Source organism: Nothobranchius furzeri, chromosome 3 (genome assembly GCF_043380555.1).
Source record: "Nothobranchius furzeri strain GRZ-AD chromosome 3, NfurGRZ-RIMD1, whole genome shotgun sequence".
NCBI classification, from domain to species: Eukaryota; Metazoa; Chordata; class Actinopteri; order Cyprinodontiformes; family Nothobranchiidae; genus Nothobranchius; species Nothobranchius furzeri.
The window spans coordinates 53,123,861-53,138,437 of NC_091743.1; the positions used below are offsets into that span (position 1 = coordinate 53,123,861).

Here is a 14,577-nt window from a genome sequence, read left to right on the forward strand (position 1 = left end):
ACAAATCAATGCACACAAATACACACACATGCGTGCACTGTACACATCATGTAGAGTGTGTGCGCACATGCACAGCTCTTTTGAGTTGTTTTGGGTCTTGGAAGCTTAAAGGAACAGCAGAGGTGGTGGACCGCCTCGAGCATCAGGCAGGTAGTGCACACACATACTTTAACACTGAGAGACTTCAGCACACTCTCCCCACTTTATTCCCTTCTGAAGTGTAGCTGATTTGTAATAAATCCTTTGAAACACTACAGCCCCCTCAGCTCCCGGCATACATGCATGTGTGAGTGAGTGTGTGTGTGTGTGCTTCTGTACTTACAGGGGGGAAGAATGGGTTGCATGGTGTCCAGGGGGCCTCACTACAGCAAAGCCATTCTATGAGAACACAGAAAAAAAATAAAAATAAAACACATGGCTGTGCTGTTTATAAAACACCACACCCATATTCATAAGAGCTGTCTTCATCTTGTCACAAATGCATAAAGAAAATAACCGGGGAGCTGCGATAGTCTTTATTTGAGCTTGTAGCATGAAGCATGAGATGTTTGACCAGAAGGACACACCTTCAGCTCTCTCTGTGCCACCTTCAGTGCCAGGTCTGTCACACACCCTGCAGCTATCTGAGAAGCGACTGCTGTGTGTTGGTCGCTCCAGACTGTATCAGTGTCTACCTGTCGGCCCAACAAAAGGGAAACACACCACATTTTAATCAGATTAAATGTATTACAGTTCAAACTATTAGTAGGTCCTAAACACAATAAGTGAATACACAGTGAACAGATTTCCTAAATGTACTGAACAGTAAAATCCCATCATTGCTGATTTTTAATTTTTACATAATGTCTCTGAGAAACCCGTCTTGTCTCATGTTTGTTGGAACAATGAAATCTGAGGATTTTTTTCTGCAGACTTTGCCATCTTGTTCCAATCACCCCTCTTCACTAGAGCGTCCAAAGGCCGGAAATCCAGGCACATCAGTCCTCTTATCAACCAGCACCCAGCCCCCTATAGACTCCCTCCTCTCCTCTGAATAGGAGTTGGTCTACATTCTTACTGCATTTCCTCTCACCAGCTAAACCGTAAATCCTGATTCTTCTCTTCTAAATCTCACCTTTGTTTGAACACTGAATTATTTTAGTGATCTTGGCCAAAAACAATAGCACGAGTAATTGGTAGCATCATTACCTAAATTGTGTAATGAGACATAATCAGCCATGTAATGTTTGCTGTTCAGTAATGCATTTAAATAAGTGGAAAGATTCCCACATGACTTGAGTTTGAAAATGCATGTGACTTGTGTGTGTGTGTGTGTGTGTGTGTGTGTGTGTGTGTGTGTGTGTGTGTGTGTGTGTGTGTGTGTGTGTGTGTGTGTGTACGTGCATAGCACTCACCCCAACACCTCCACATGGTAACTCCACAAAGAGGCGACGTCCTGCATGAGCAAGTTGATGATATTTCACAGTCAGAAATATGATATAACACGTGAAATTAAAATAGTTTGATAACAAAACAACTATGATAGTTTTCAGCACCGTTTTTTGCTTTACCAGCAAGCCTGCGGTTATCCAGCTTGTTTCCAAACATTGACACGTGGTTCTCTGAATGGACCAACAGCAGCTCTTCATGGGTGGCCTTTCTGCTGCTGATCAACTATAACAAACATAAACAATCTGTAGTGTAAACAGAACAGGATTGACAGCTCTCACTCTGTACCATTCATTACGTGTGCACCACACCTCACACTGGCTCGTAAGCTCTCTTTCCTGCAGTCTGGACCAGATGCTCTGAATCCTCCCAGCATGCTCGGGGTGGCGGCTGTTGTCTTCACAGACACACTGGTGCTTCAGCATCTGAGAATCATAAGCCAAACCTGGACACACACACACACACACACACTAGTCAGAATCTGTGAGATTATTTTATGGTTCTCATAAACACACCTGACTCACCTGTTGTGAAACACAGTTTGTCTGCAGCGGTGCTGCTGGACAGCGACAGAGACGGTATGGTGGGAACATAGGACGTAGGAGGCAGGGAGATGGATGTTGGTAAGGACCGGGTCCGAATCACCCGCTGGTGAGACTGGTGGGGCCAATATAAGGAAGGGACACCCAGTGTGTCTGTCTGGAGACCTGGTCTAAGGATGGCCTGCCTCTGTTTGAGAAGAAGAGCTTCATGTGAGTAATTGATAATAAACGTAGAAAGACTCCTGATCTGAACATGTTTTTTTTTATCTAGTTACCAAACATGCTGCAAACTGCATTACAGCAGTGCAACAGTGCCCCCTGATGGTAAAATATAGTTCAATCAAGCTTCACACAACTTATGCAAATTGTGCTTTTCTTGGCCAGTTTCTGACGTGACTTTGAATTCCTTCAGTCAATGTGGTGCCGTTATAATCTTTTATTCTTTGCTGCTTGGCTCAAACAGACCTCTGAAATAATTAGTTTTCAGATCCAAAGGACAGGTTAGACCTGGGAACTTCTGGTTTTAGGTGTGTTAACTAGACTCGGTATTAGTACCTGACTGAGGAGATGTGACGTGTCGAGCAAGCTCTCCCGGGACGAGGCGTTGGACTCTGTGCCGTAGAACGAGTCTGTGCTGGCATTGCTCTGTCTCCTGTTGTGGCCGTCCTCACACAGGGAGCCAAGTTCTGAGCCACACAAAGATCCCGTTCCTGATGCTGAACCGGTCTCCTCCAGGTCCATGTCCTCTGATGGGATCTGTGTCAGACGGGCCTTATCAAAGGATGTGCTATTTTTAAATGTACTCTTTGCAAACTATAAAACCAAATCATTTTAACATAAATAATTTTGGAATTGTGTCTCCAATCAAATTAAACAAAACAGTCACTCATATAAAACAATCAAAATCGACTAGTTTTTTAATGTTATTCATTAGCAGTGATGGGAATAACGCCGTTTAAAATAATGGCGTTAATAACGGCATTCTTTTTTTGGGTAACGGAATAATCTAATTAATTACTTTTCCCACTGTTGCAACGCCGTTACCGTTACTGGGGATGGAAGGTTGTGCGTTACTATGTGCTTGTCGAACGTTGAGCAGCAGTGTGAGGCTTTCTGACCGCCACACTTCAGCTGCAGCCAGGGAGAGAGAGGTGTCGGTAACACACTTACAAACACGATGATGATTGGCCGGGTGGGCGGAGACCCTCACGGTCTCAGTCACTGCCTGCTGTAGACACTACAGAGCAGTGATGGGAATAACGCTGTATAAAATAACCGCGTTACTAAAAAAAATTTCTTTCAGTAACGAGCAAACTAATTAATTCAGTCTTCTTTTATCAAAACGTCGTTTCTGTTACTGATAAAGACATGCGTGCGTTAAGCAGCGCGGTGTGTTGAAGCTGTCGTCAGCTGATCAGGAGCTAAAGAGGCAGATGTTTTCATCCAAGCGCATCACGGCCGTGAAGAACGAGGAAGACGTGATGAATAGTCTACGGCTGCAGGTGTGGATCTGCAGCCGTGCCCTTCATAGCGTGACAGCGGGACGTCCCGAAGGTCCGCTCACCTGTTCACTGCTCAGACGTCCTGATCTTCTACCTTCCTAGATTATCCAGCTGTAACCTGTTTCTGATCATGTCTTTAGTCCCGCTGCAACACTGATGCATCGGTCTCAGACGTCATGGAGCTCAGGTGTTATTAGAACTACCTGTGTGTGTTTACCACCCAGCTTCAGCTCTTCTGTGTTTGGGTCTGACCCAAGTTAGTAAATGTAAGTCCTCCATCAGGCTTGTTCCTCTTCTAGTGTCATTTTAAAGGATTTTATTTATTTATTTAACCATTACTAGATTACCAGCAACAGAAATGCTAGTAAAAACACACAATTTTGTGAAGTTGGAAAAATTAAAATACTGTGCAAATTTACATTTATTTCTGTAATTTAACTAGACTGAGAGACCATTTAAAGGCTCAGGAACCTTTACAGGTGTTTCTATTTGCAGTTTTAAATTTTAGCTGATTGGGGTCTTGTTAAATATCACACAGTGACCTTTTAATAGTCTAGAGAAGTGTAATGTTCTTGTTAGTAGTTCCTCCTGTTAAGTGCTTATTTATTTAAATTATGCAGGTTTATAAAAAACATTTAGACATACATTTTATTATGTTCCAGTCATTAGTCATTTATATTTCATTATTGTAGTAATTTATAGTAAATTAAAGTAAGTTCAATTAACCCATTTTCTTGTATTCTTTAATGAAAAAAGTAACTAAGTAGTTATTGTTCTTGGTAATTAGTTACTTTTATAATCTCGTAACTCAGTTGGTAACAGAGTTACTTTTTTGACAAAGTAATTAGTAACTATAACCAATTACTTTTTAAAAGTAACTTTTCAAACATTGTTCAATAGCAATGTGTGTGGGTTTCTTGCCACCCCATCTCACCTTGCTCAGGTGTGAATTCAGCTTGGACCTGTCCAGTCCACTCTTAAGGTACAGGTGGTGCAAATGGTGCTGGGTGTGGAGGGGGTGACTTGCGTGCAGGCGGAGCACCGAATGGTTGTAGGGTAGCGGTGCAGAATGGGTTCGCTCTACAGGTTGGTGAGAGGGTAAGGAGGCTGAGCTCTCTCTTCTGGAGGGGGAGGACAGGTGAGGATGCTGCTGATGAATGGAACTCAGACCGTGAACTGGAAGTAGACGGGGAGAAAAGACAAGTCGCAAAAGGGAGAGAATAAATAAAAGCGAGGAAATGGGATGATAATGACACTGTTGGGTAAACAGAGGAAGAGAGAAACCCCATTTATGGAAGCTTACATGCGCATCACTGCTCTCCCTTCAGCAGGGGGCGCTCTTGTGTCTATAATAATATTTGGAAACCCCCCAAACACATTTAAAACTGTTTCTGATAACCTTCTGAGACTTGATCAACTGAGATCTGCCCTTCTCACTTGGAGACAATATTTAAATTAATGTTTATTATTAAGTTTGGTTCAAAAGTTTATGTTTATCTTTGTGTTTATGTGATCTTTCTAGTCTCAACTATAAAAACACTTGAGAAGCAGGTGAGGTGGAGCACTCAGACGAGTATAAATATTTTAATGGTGTAAAAACCAAAACACTTCGACACCTTATACGTCTTCATCAGAGTTTCATTCAGAAAGTTAGGCAGTTCGAACTTTCTGAATGTCCTCCAGCTGTCAGATCCAACCTGAGTAGATGATAGAGTTTTATCTTCTGCCATAAATGACTGCCAAGAAGTGACTTTTTTGTTTTTATCATTTATTTCTTACATGTACATGTGTGACTAAATATTTCAAAAGCTTGGCCATTCATATGTTAAATATAATACTTAATAGTTTTGGTTAAAACCAATTAAAATGCTTCAAATGTTATTGCAGTAAAAGAAAGACGAGCAAACTTTTAAAAGTTTCACATCAGAATTATTTAGACAAATGCCATGACTCCACACATGTAACTCTAAAATAATACACACAATGTCTAAGAATCCCTTAAAAGGTATTTTTAGAACTATGCTTCCCCAAACACACCCAAAAGTCATTATTGAACACTTTTTATCTGTTGCAAAGCTCCACATTCAATAAGAAACTACGTGTGTCACCTAAAACACAAAAACACAACATGAAAAACTAAAATGTGGTTTAGTGAAAAAGTGTGCAGACTCTTGAGTGTGTATGTCCGTTTGTTACAGTAGGTTTGGCAGCTATTTTAACTGTATGAACGATAAAAGCTCTTTAAATAATGCCAACACTACATGAATACTTTCATTTTCATGTCTGATTCATTTATTCATAAACTAACTGCATCACCTTCACTGGGCGTGCTGTCTATAGGACTTAACACAGACGACTCAGGTTTACCGACACTGAAAAGGAAGGTGAAACTGAAACATACAAATTAGAATCAACTAGCTTAGAAATGAGCTAGACATGAAATCAATCACCTTGTTTTAACACTGAAACTACTAATGAGCATCTCTAACTTCTGGTTCATAAAACTATGTTTTACATTTAACCAAGTGTGTATTTATCTGTTTGCTTATTTATCTAAAGGGGTTTAACACACGAATCAGTTCTTTAAACTAGATAGAAAATATTATTTTACAAGCAGTAAAATAATTTCTACTGAATTACAATTACAAAGATCCTTAACAATTAGCCACGAGGCAACCAAAAGGCACAAGGTGTTTGCAGATGTTGGATTAAATAGGATAACAAATTTTCACCTGCATGTGCATCACCTCATTCATTACATCCCACGTGACCACGTCCTCTCACTCGGCTTAAGATTTCATTCTTAACATTAACATAGTTAACATAAAACTCTCTTGTAACAACACACTAGGGTCACAAAGAGGTGGTACCCAACTCTGGTGGTCATGGGGGGTGGAGTGTGTGTGTGTGTGTGTGTGTGTGTGTGTGTGCGTGCGTGCGTGCGTGCGTGTGTGTGAAAGAGAGAGAGAGAGAGGGGTGGTAATATCCTGGACAGGTTGCCAGTCCCACACTCACATCCGGGGACAATTTAGTCTCCAGTAACCTGACATCCATGTTTGTGTTGCGTGGGAGAAAACCCAGCATGCATGCAAAGAACATGCTAACAATTTGTAGAAAGGCAGAAGCTGAGATTTGAACCAGCAACCTTCTCGCAACAGCACCACCAACTGCGCCACCTTAATTGATGAGACAAAAGCTTTACTCCTACACGTGTTAACTGTCTGGTGTTTCTTTTCAGGGGTCACCCACCTTTGTGAGAGCTACTTTGTGTGTAACGAGCTTATAACTAAAACTTAACAAAATTAACATATTTCAAAGCCTTTTTAACAATACTGTGTTATGTAAATCAGCGCAGGTGCGATAAAAACTAGAAGCAGAGAAAATGTCATTTCAGTGGTGATTTGTGCCATTTCTAGAAGGGGCCTGCAGGCACCTCATAGCGTTCCTGAGGTCATCCTGGTGCTTGTGGGCAACCAGATGGGGACCCCTGTCCTCTTTGCTTGAGAAATTTTAAACCAGTTGAACATTTGCTGTATAAAGCAAAGAAACTGAACTGGCATGGACCACAGGAAACTACAACATAAAATGCTCACACTGATTTTGTTTCTCTTTAGAATGAATTAAATGTTGCTACTTAATTAGCTCTCACATATTCTGACCACTGAAAGATACGATGACAGGTAAATGACTCTGGCTCTTGTGATGCTCTGTGCTGCAGTGTTTCACCATTAACCCAACTCACCAGGGACAAACTTGTTGGGCAGCAGCACTGCATGCGGTTCCATTAGGATCACTGGCTGCAGGCGTTGAGACAAAGATGGAGCACTTCCCTCCAGAGGTAGGTAGACGGGTGGCAGAGCCGATACAGTCATCGGCTTTGCTCCTCGAAAGTCAGCCTGGTGCAAAGGAAGAAAACAACACAAGAGATTATGATGAGATGACCAGTAATGAGAGCTGCCCCCTTAGTCAATGCTGGAGTTAAAGGTGGAACGGTGTGATAAGAAGACTGACGCATGTGTGTATCCTACCACCAAAAAAAGATCAAGAGGGAAGTGAAAGCCTGTAAATATCACGTCTCTGTACGTGCAGCAAATAGTGACATTCTCAGATACACACCAACTCACTAAATATCCTTATATGTTGTTAAATGAATGTATAGTTCAGGAAAACCTCTGTTGTTTAGCTGTGCTATAAAGCTCCTAATGCTTTAAAAGAACCTGTAGGGTAGGTGTATTGTAGCTCACCTGAGCAGGAAGTCCAGCAGTAATGTTGTGCATGGCAGTGGGGTTGTGCCGGATGAAGTGTGATAAATTACCATTCTTCAACAGCAAGCCCTTGGACTGGAGAAGCATAATGCTTAGGTAATGCGGTTATTCAGGCAAACAAAAATGAAAGGATTATTATAAGGTCCACTGTGAAAACAGCTGAGGAAGAGCCTAACAAATGTGCATTTTCAGTTGCATGTTCCCAAACTTTTTCCATCAATGCAACCACATGTTGGGAAGACCCGTGAGCCTTAAACAGTGTTTTATAAAAAAAAATTAATGATGAGTCAAATACAGTATAATCGTGAGGTTCACCTCAGAGGTCAGAGTGAGGGAGCTGCTGTCTGAAATGAGGCTGTCATTTGGGGAGCTGCACGCTGACGCTGAAGTGCTGCTGCTTGGGGAAGAGTCTAAATAAAAGAGCACCAGATATTTTTAAATGAACATTAAAACAGAAAATAAACAAATAAGTCCAATCAAATTAAAATAAGCCTTCACACCTAGCGTCTCTGTCCGGTGCTTGACATCAGGAGGCGCGCTGGACTTTCGCTGCAGTGGGTTTGGCCTTGCGGCAATGATTTTCCTTATCCTCCACTTCAGTGTGGGCTCGGAGACTACGCAAATACAAATGCACATGAACAAAAGTGTGTGCATGCCGTTTCCACAACAAAATCAAGTCTTAAGTGAACCGTGTAAATACTTCTGTCCTGGGGAAAGCTTAAATCCATTCATGTTTATGTTGGTCAATTTCCAAAGAATCCAAACAGAGAAATCAATCAGCAGCCGGCCCAAAGCGGACAAAAGCTGTGTTTGTGTTGTCGCTGTGCCAACCAAAGCACTCTAGGGTGTGAGTGTGTGTGTGCTAAAATAGTTTTGGGGCAACACAAATAAATAATAGCTGGTGTGCTTGCAGAAATGTACAAAGTGGAAGAACCACTCCCTCTCCAATTCATACAGTGCTTGGGACTCTCACGCAGTTCATTTTACACATACCTCAGTTAAAGTTACATAACTGCTTTGGTCGTTGTGTCTTCATGTAAGCAAGTGCCCTCTCTCAGCCTCTCTCTGGCCATACAGGCCTGATGCTCAATGGGGTTCTCTTATTTTAATGTAGACTCAATCTTTTGTCCAGAAAATCTACAAAAACCTGTTTGGAGTTGCCTAAAAGTACCACACTGAACACATTATTTTGCTGACTGATGCACTGAAGAACTTGTAGCTTAAATGACACAACAGAAAATAGAATAGAAGAATAGAAAATTCCTTACTAGTCCCTCATTGGGAAAATTTTGACCCAGATGTGTGTCAGACGTGAGAATGCATCTGAAGGGGAAAATCACCTGTGTGCCTAAAGATTCTTACTGAGGGTGGGAACTCCAAACGCACGGACAAAGAGGAGTCTCACCTGTTCTCCGCAAGGCGAGGTCTTTGCGCTGGTCACAGGGTGTAGGTTGAGGCTTTGAGGAAATGTCAGGACCCGGTAGCCTTGGTAACCAAAACAATATCACATACACTGCTTCAGTTGTGAGTAGGTGCAGAGATGGCTGCCCATTTCAGTTGGGGGGTTTAGGATTATATGGATAATCAGTCACTCTCACCTGTATCCAGGGGGGGTACTACTGGGGGTGGGAGGCTGGTTCTTCATGATTATATGTTCCCGAAGTTTCTGCCTGACATGTGGACTGGCTATAGCACCTGCCAGGATGGAAAACATACATGCTGGATGATGTAAAAACATTATTTCTAAAGCAGAAATGTATTTTTAGGTAAACAAGGAAATAGGCTGGAAAATAAGTCACTTCCTTTGAGTGACCCCAGCCATTCTGACGGCAGATATCCTTGGTATTAAGCACAGCATCGACGGGAATCCCCTTATGAGCGTCGAAACATCCAGTTCAGTGTGAGATAATTCAGATACGGAGTCTGTCAATAATCTCATTTTGTTTCAGCTGACATGAAAACACAAAACAGCGCTAGGAGATGCTAAACATACAACTCACTCTGCTCATTTTTACTTTTCAGTATCAGCTGTTGCAGCTCTTCCCTCTTCTCCTCCATCTCTCGTTGCCTCTGGTCCGTGTTATACTATGAAGTAAAAAATACACAATAACACAGGTTTACTGCAGGTTTTATTCATGTACTAACAGCCATAAATCAGGATGCCGTTTGCTTTTGTTTTGTTGCTGATGTTTAAAAATAACAAATTTTTCATCACCGAACAAGTAAAAAACACTGTTTATTAGTAGATTTGCTGCCATTTGACGACTAAAGTCGTCCCTGTGTTTTTTAACCGGGCGGGCTTGGGAACAAGCTTGCACACATCACGGCTCTAAAGTGGATCTTCACTCATGTGTGTCACATGTCACGTGATCAGGAAGTAGATAATCCATGAATTAGGAGATCATTTTGGGACGCCGCTATGAAAAAAGTGAGGTGCTAACTGGAAAAGCTTCAGCAGCTCACGCTTCTGCAGCGGATTGTGAAAGAACGGAAAAGGCTAGAAACACACTGATTACTTGTTCACGTGGTCACAGAGCACAAAATTCTGTGACTCTTCAGAAAACAGTAAAATGCTCAGAAACGTGGGCAGTCCAGGGCTTTCTGTTCAGATAATGGCTGGTGTGAATGAATCAAACTCCATCACATTATTTTTTTATCACAACATGTCTTCATGTGGACTCACCTGCAAGTGCTGCTGGGAATGAAAGGAATGCTCATTGGTGAGACGTCCAAAGAAGTAAGGCTGAGGGGCCAACATGGCCGACTCTGGGCCTTGATGCACCAACCTGTGTGTCACACTTAGGTCCATGGGCTCGCTCCGAGGTGTGGGTATTAAAATCTGACAGCTGTCGATTACATCCACTACAGCAGGAAACAAAAAAAGAGGCAAATTGGAATGATCTGGAAGAGTCAGTTTGTTTTACTGCAAATATCTTTAAGCAATACATGTTTTCAATGTATTATGTGCTGACTTTATTATTATTGATTGAGCATAAATATTGTGCAACATTAGATTCATTTTGTTAAAACTGAACGTTCCTAGGAAAAATACTTCTCCGTAAAGCCTGATTCATGCTTCTGCGTCAGTGCGGAGACACACAACGCCATTATCCGTACTTGCGGGCCTGCTGGAGAGCTCCGCAAGGACGGACGGAGTCGAGCTCTCTTTTAAGAGACTGATTCATGCTTCTCCGTCTCCTGGGGAGTGTTGCAAAGCAATTGCCCACCAGGACAACAGAGGGTGTAGCGCTGTTCTGTGGTATGGGCTCGACACACGGGAGGGGACAAACGACCGCAATCAGCGACATTTGTCGCTGTCGCTTTTATTACCTGACACACGGGAGGCGACCCGCGGCAGCGGCCAGCGGCAAAGCCGTCTACGTGTTCTGTTCCATGGCGAAATTGAAACTTCCGTTGTTTTGTTTGGCTGTGCCAGGTTGGAGGCAGGGGCGTGTCCAGGGAGTGGCCTGGGGTAGCACATGCCACCCTTAGAATCTGATTGGCCACCCCAGGTGCCACCCTACTACGTTCCAGTTTAAATTGACTTTACATCGTCGACAAAAGGCTTGAGTTGTAAACTCCAAAAATAGTGTGTGGTAGCATGCACCTTTAACATTGTCTTCTAGCCAAGGCCTACAGAACATTTCTGTAGTGTTAATATTATTTATTATTTTTTCATATTCACATAAATAGTATTTAGAGTCCCACTCAACTCCAATTGGTGGCAATAATGCAACAAGAAGTGACTTGCTTACCACCACAAAACTAGAAGATGAATAGAAAAAAATGGTGATTGTGCAATGTGAAACTCCAAAATTCACTAGAAAGTAAATAAATAAATAAACGATTTGTGTAAATAAAGAAATAAGCATAACCATTGGTGCCACCCATGCATAAACAAGTGCCCCACATGGGCCACCCCATTTTAAAAGTCCTGGACCCGGCTCTGGTTGGAGGGAATTAAGGATATTTAAGCGGTTCAGAGTTAATAAAGCGGTAGATATGATGTTTCGCAAGGTGCTGCTAAAGTTATGTGAAATCTTACTTCTGATTTTACTATATAAACATAATAATAATCAACTTTTCCATGTTTGCTCGGAGATGTACGGAGCATCCTGTCCGCTCATTGGTCAGTGAATGAAACCTCCGTTGATTGGTCCTCGTCCAAGCGACAGCGATGAAAAGTTTAAAAATATTTCAACTTTCTGGGATCGCGTCGCTGGGTCGCCTGTGCACGACACGTGCACAAGCGCAAAATTTCACACGCACGTTTTTCGCGTTTCGCTTAGTAAGAGGGAGACCCGCGATTATCGCTTTGTCGCGCATGTCTCATTGAAAATGGAGGAGAGTCGATGTCGCCTCCCATGTGTCGAGCCCAGTATCCTGTCATGTATCCGGTCCAAGATATTGTGTTTATATTGTGTTTTTTGTACATATGAGACTTTTTAACACAGACAGAATTGTCTCTCATTCTCCTCCACCTCTTCATGCGCTCGCCACCTCTAAACCCACGTTTCCTGTCATTTCCGTCCATAATTAAAATGCCTGCTGCGCATCTTTTCACTCCTCCAGTCACGGGGGAATTAAACGTTCATGTTTTTAGAGTTTTTTTCGCGAGGTATTCTTCAAGCTTCTCCGTGTCTGCCGCTAGTTATTCTCGGCTGTCTTTATGTTTTTGAGGGCGCAATGGCGGCGGTGAAGACGACAGCGGTGCCCCGACCAATCACAAGCTTGCGTTCTCTGTCTCGACGGACGGCTGTTTAGAAAAGAGCTCGACTCCGTACGTCCTTGCGGGGCTCTCCAGCAGGCCCGCAAGGACGGATAATGGCGTTGCGTGTCTCGGCACTGACGCAGAGGCATGAATCAGGCTCAGACAAAACAAACAAGAGCAACTGGAAAGCCATCAACAGTTTGTGATTTAAATAAACAAAAACGATGTCATTGGTTTATTAGCAGGACTTTATGCTGACATATATCATCATATTCAAGCCTTCCTGCCACAAGTAAGCTGGATTGGGTCTAAAAGCAAATGACAATGTGGAGGCTTAGGTAAATAGTTACTTATCCTGATCATTTTGCCCTTTTTTTTTTACACTTGTTTTGTTGAAAACAAACAAACAAAAGACCTAAGTTCTAACGAAAGATGGTGTTTAGCAGGAGAGAGAGAAAATATGTAAATCTATTCAACTGAGACGTGAAAAAGCATCATGCTTGGCGTGCTTTAACTTCATTGTCTGGCTCATATTAACAATTTAACCTAAAAAAAACAAACTTCATGTCAGCTTTTGAAAACCTATATGTGAGGCGTGCAAGAGCACAAAGGTAGCGTCAGCCGTTTGTGTGTCAGTGCAACTTGTGCCTGAAACCAAAAATGATGCAGAGGAATGTTCAGTGGTGTTGTAGGAGTGCAGATGGATAACGTCTGGAAGAAGACACCTTACTCCCTCTGGGCGAGGAAGAACAAAGCCAGTGGAAATTCACCGACTGCAACCAAAATCCACACATTTCTTCAATTCCTGCCTTTTGTTAGCGGTTGAATTACATAAACGTTTGTGTTTCAGTGCCGTAGAGAAAACAGCCTCTATCATGACCACAACACTGAAATACGTGTTCAAAATTATTTGTCCATTATTTTAGGAATCAGGAACACGTCATTAATAAAACACAACTAAAGTTTCTCATTTATTTATCTGATGGTGTTTTTAAAATAAAACCTTATTGCAGACTGTGACACAAATTACAAGGAAGTACTTTTAAATGATAACAAGCACAAAACAAAACCTGAAAGTCTGAGTCAGACAAGAAAAACAAAGTGTGCAATTGCATTTAGATGAACTTCCTCTGAAGAAAACACAGTCATATATGTAGCATACAAACAGAATCATCTAAAAATCCAGAAAATAACATGGAATTTAATCTGGATGAGGTTTTAATCCTGCAGCTCCAGAATAGTAAAAAGTGGTATTTGCTGAGAAAAGGCCAGCTTTGCGTTTTCATGATGTCTTTCTCGTTTCTGACTTTGTGGCACTGAAAAAAGCCTACAAAAATAGTGCAGGCTTTCTGGCACATGTTATGAGAGTGGAAGAACTATAAACATGAAAAATAAAATCTCTGCACCAACAGAATCCTACATTACTTTGTTGGAAAAGACAAACCACTAAGACAGTTTGGCTCACGTTTGAGAGTATGCAAAGCCGCTGTAGTTGATAGTTCATTTTAATTTTTAGGTGTTTTTCCTTTCTTCCATTTTACAGCAATAAAAAGGTACAACAGGAAGAACCAGGTACAGCAGCAAATACCAGAATGAGGTCTGCGTGTCTTTAAAGGAAATCAGACAATCACGATGAGAAGAATGGGGTTCTTGATGGTTGTGGTGAGGACTCAGATAATGTAAACACACACACACACACACACACACACACACACACACACACACACACACACACACACACACACCATCTACCCTGAAAGAAAGGAAGTAATCAGGAAGTCAGAGAAGGAACACCTGGTGTTTATGTTCCTCCAGAAAGCAGCAGGAACCAAACCCGTTCACGGTTTTATTCTATTTCAGACATCCACTCAGTTTAAATGAAGCTAATATGTAAATGCCTCTCATACACTGACTAGGAGCCATAAAAACTATATAAATGGGCTCAATGAAATAGTTAATTGTTGGTCAGCATGTGCATAGGAGTGGTGATTCATCCATCGTCAAACTAACTCCAGCCACGGAAGAGTTTGTCCCGACAAATGCAAGATAAATCCTTAAACAAAAGGAAAGCAACTAAACAACATCCAAGGCCCAAAATATTCCTGTGAGAGTTAAATTTAAAAATCTTT

At 41.9% G+C, this 14,577-nt stretch overlaps 1 protein-coding gene across 4 annotated transcripts in view; it reads right to left on the reverse strand.

Annotated features, from left to right (window-relative positions):
* LOC107385537 (histone deacetylase 7) overlaps nt 1–14,577 on the reverse strand; it is a 55,880-nt gene that overhangs the window by 11,932 nt on the left and 29,371 nt on the right. For 3 of the 4 annotated variants that reach the window (XM_070549880.1, XM_070549881.1, XM_015959482.3), the window contains exons 2-17: nt 10,421–10,599; nt 9,738–9,822; nt 9,336–9,432; nt 9,143–9,222; nt 8,238–8,351; nt 8,053–8,147; nt 7,717–7,812; nt 7,215–7,368; nt 4,407–4,648; nt 2,526–2,726; nt 1,953–2,157; nt 1,740–1,873; nt 1,536–1,653; nt 1,395–1,435; nt 567–674; nt 323–378 (exon numbers count right to left, since the gene is read on the reverse strand). In XM_070549880.1, coding sequence (XP_070405981.1) covers nt 323–378; nt 567–674; nt 1,395–1,435; nt 1,536–1,653; nt 1,740–1,873; nt 1,953–2,157; nt 2,526–2,726; nt 4,407–4,648; nt 7,215–7,368; nt 7,717–7,812; nt 8,053–8,147; nt 8,238–8,351; nt 9,143–9,222; nt 9,336–9,432; nt 9,738–9,822; nt 10,421–10,546 — 1,952 coding nt within the window. In that variant the 5' untranslated portion in view covers nt 10,547–10,599. The remainder of the gene's footprint in view (nt 1–322; nt 379–566; nt 675–1,394; nt 1,436–1,535; nt 1,654–1,739; nt 1,874–1,952; nt 2,158–2,525; nt 2,727–4,406; nt 4,649–7,214; nt 7,369–7,716; nt 7,813–8,052; nt 8,148–8,237; nt 8,352–9,142; nt 9,223–9,335; nt 9,433–9,737; nt 9,823–10,420; nt 10,600–14,577) is intronic. The other variant, XM_054750709.2, reaches the window with a different exon arrangement.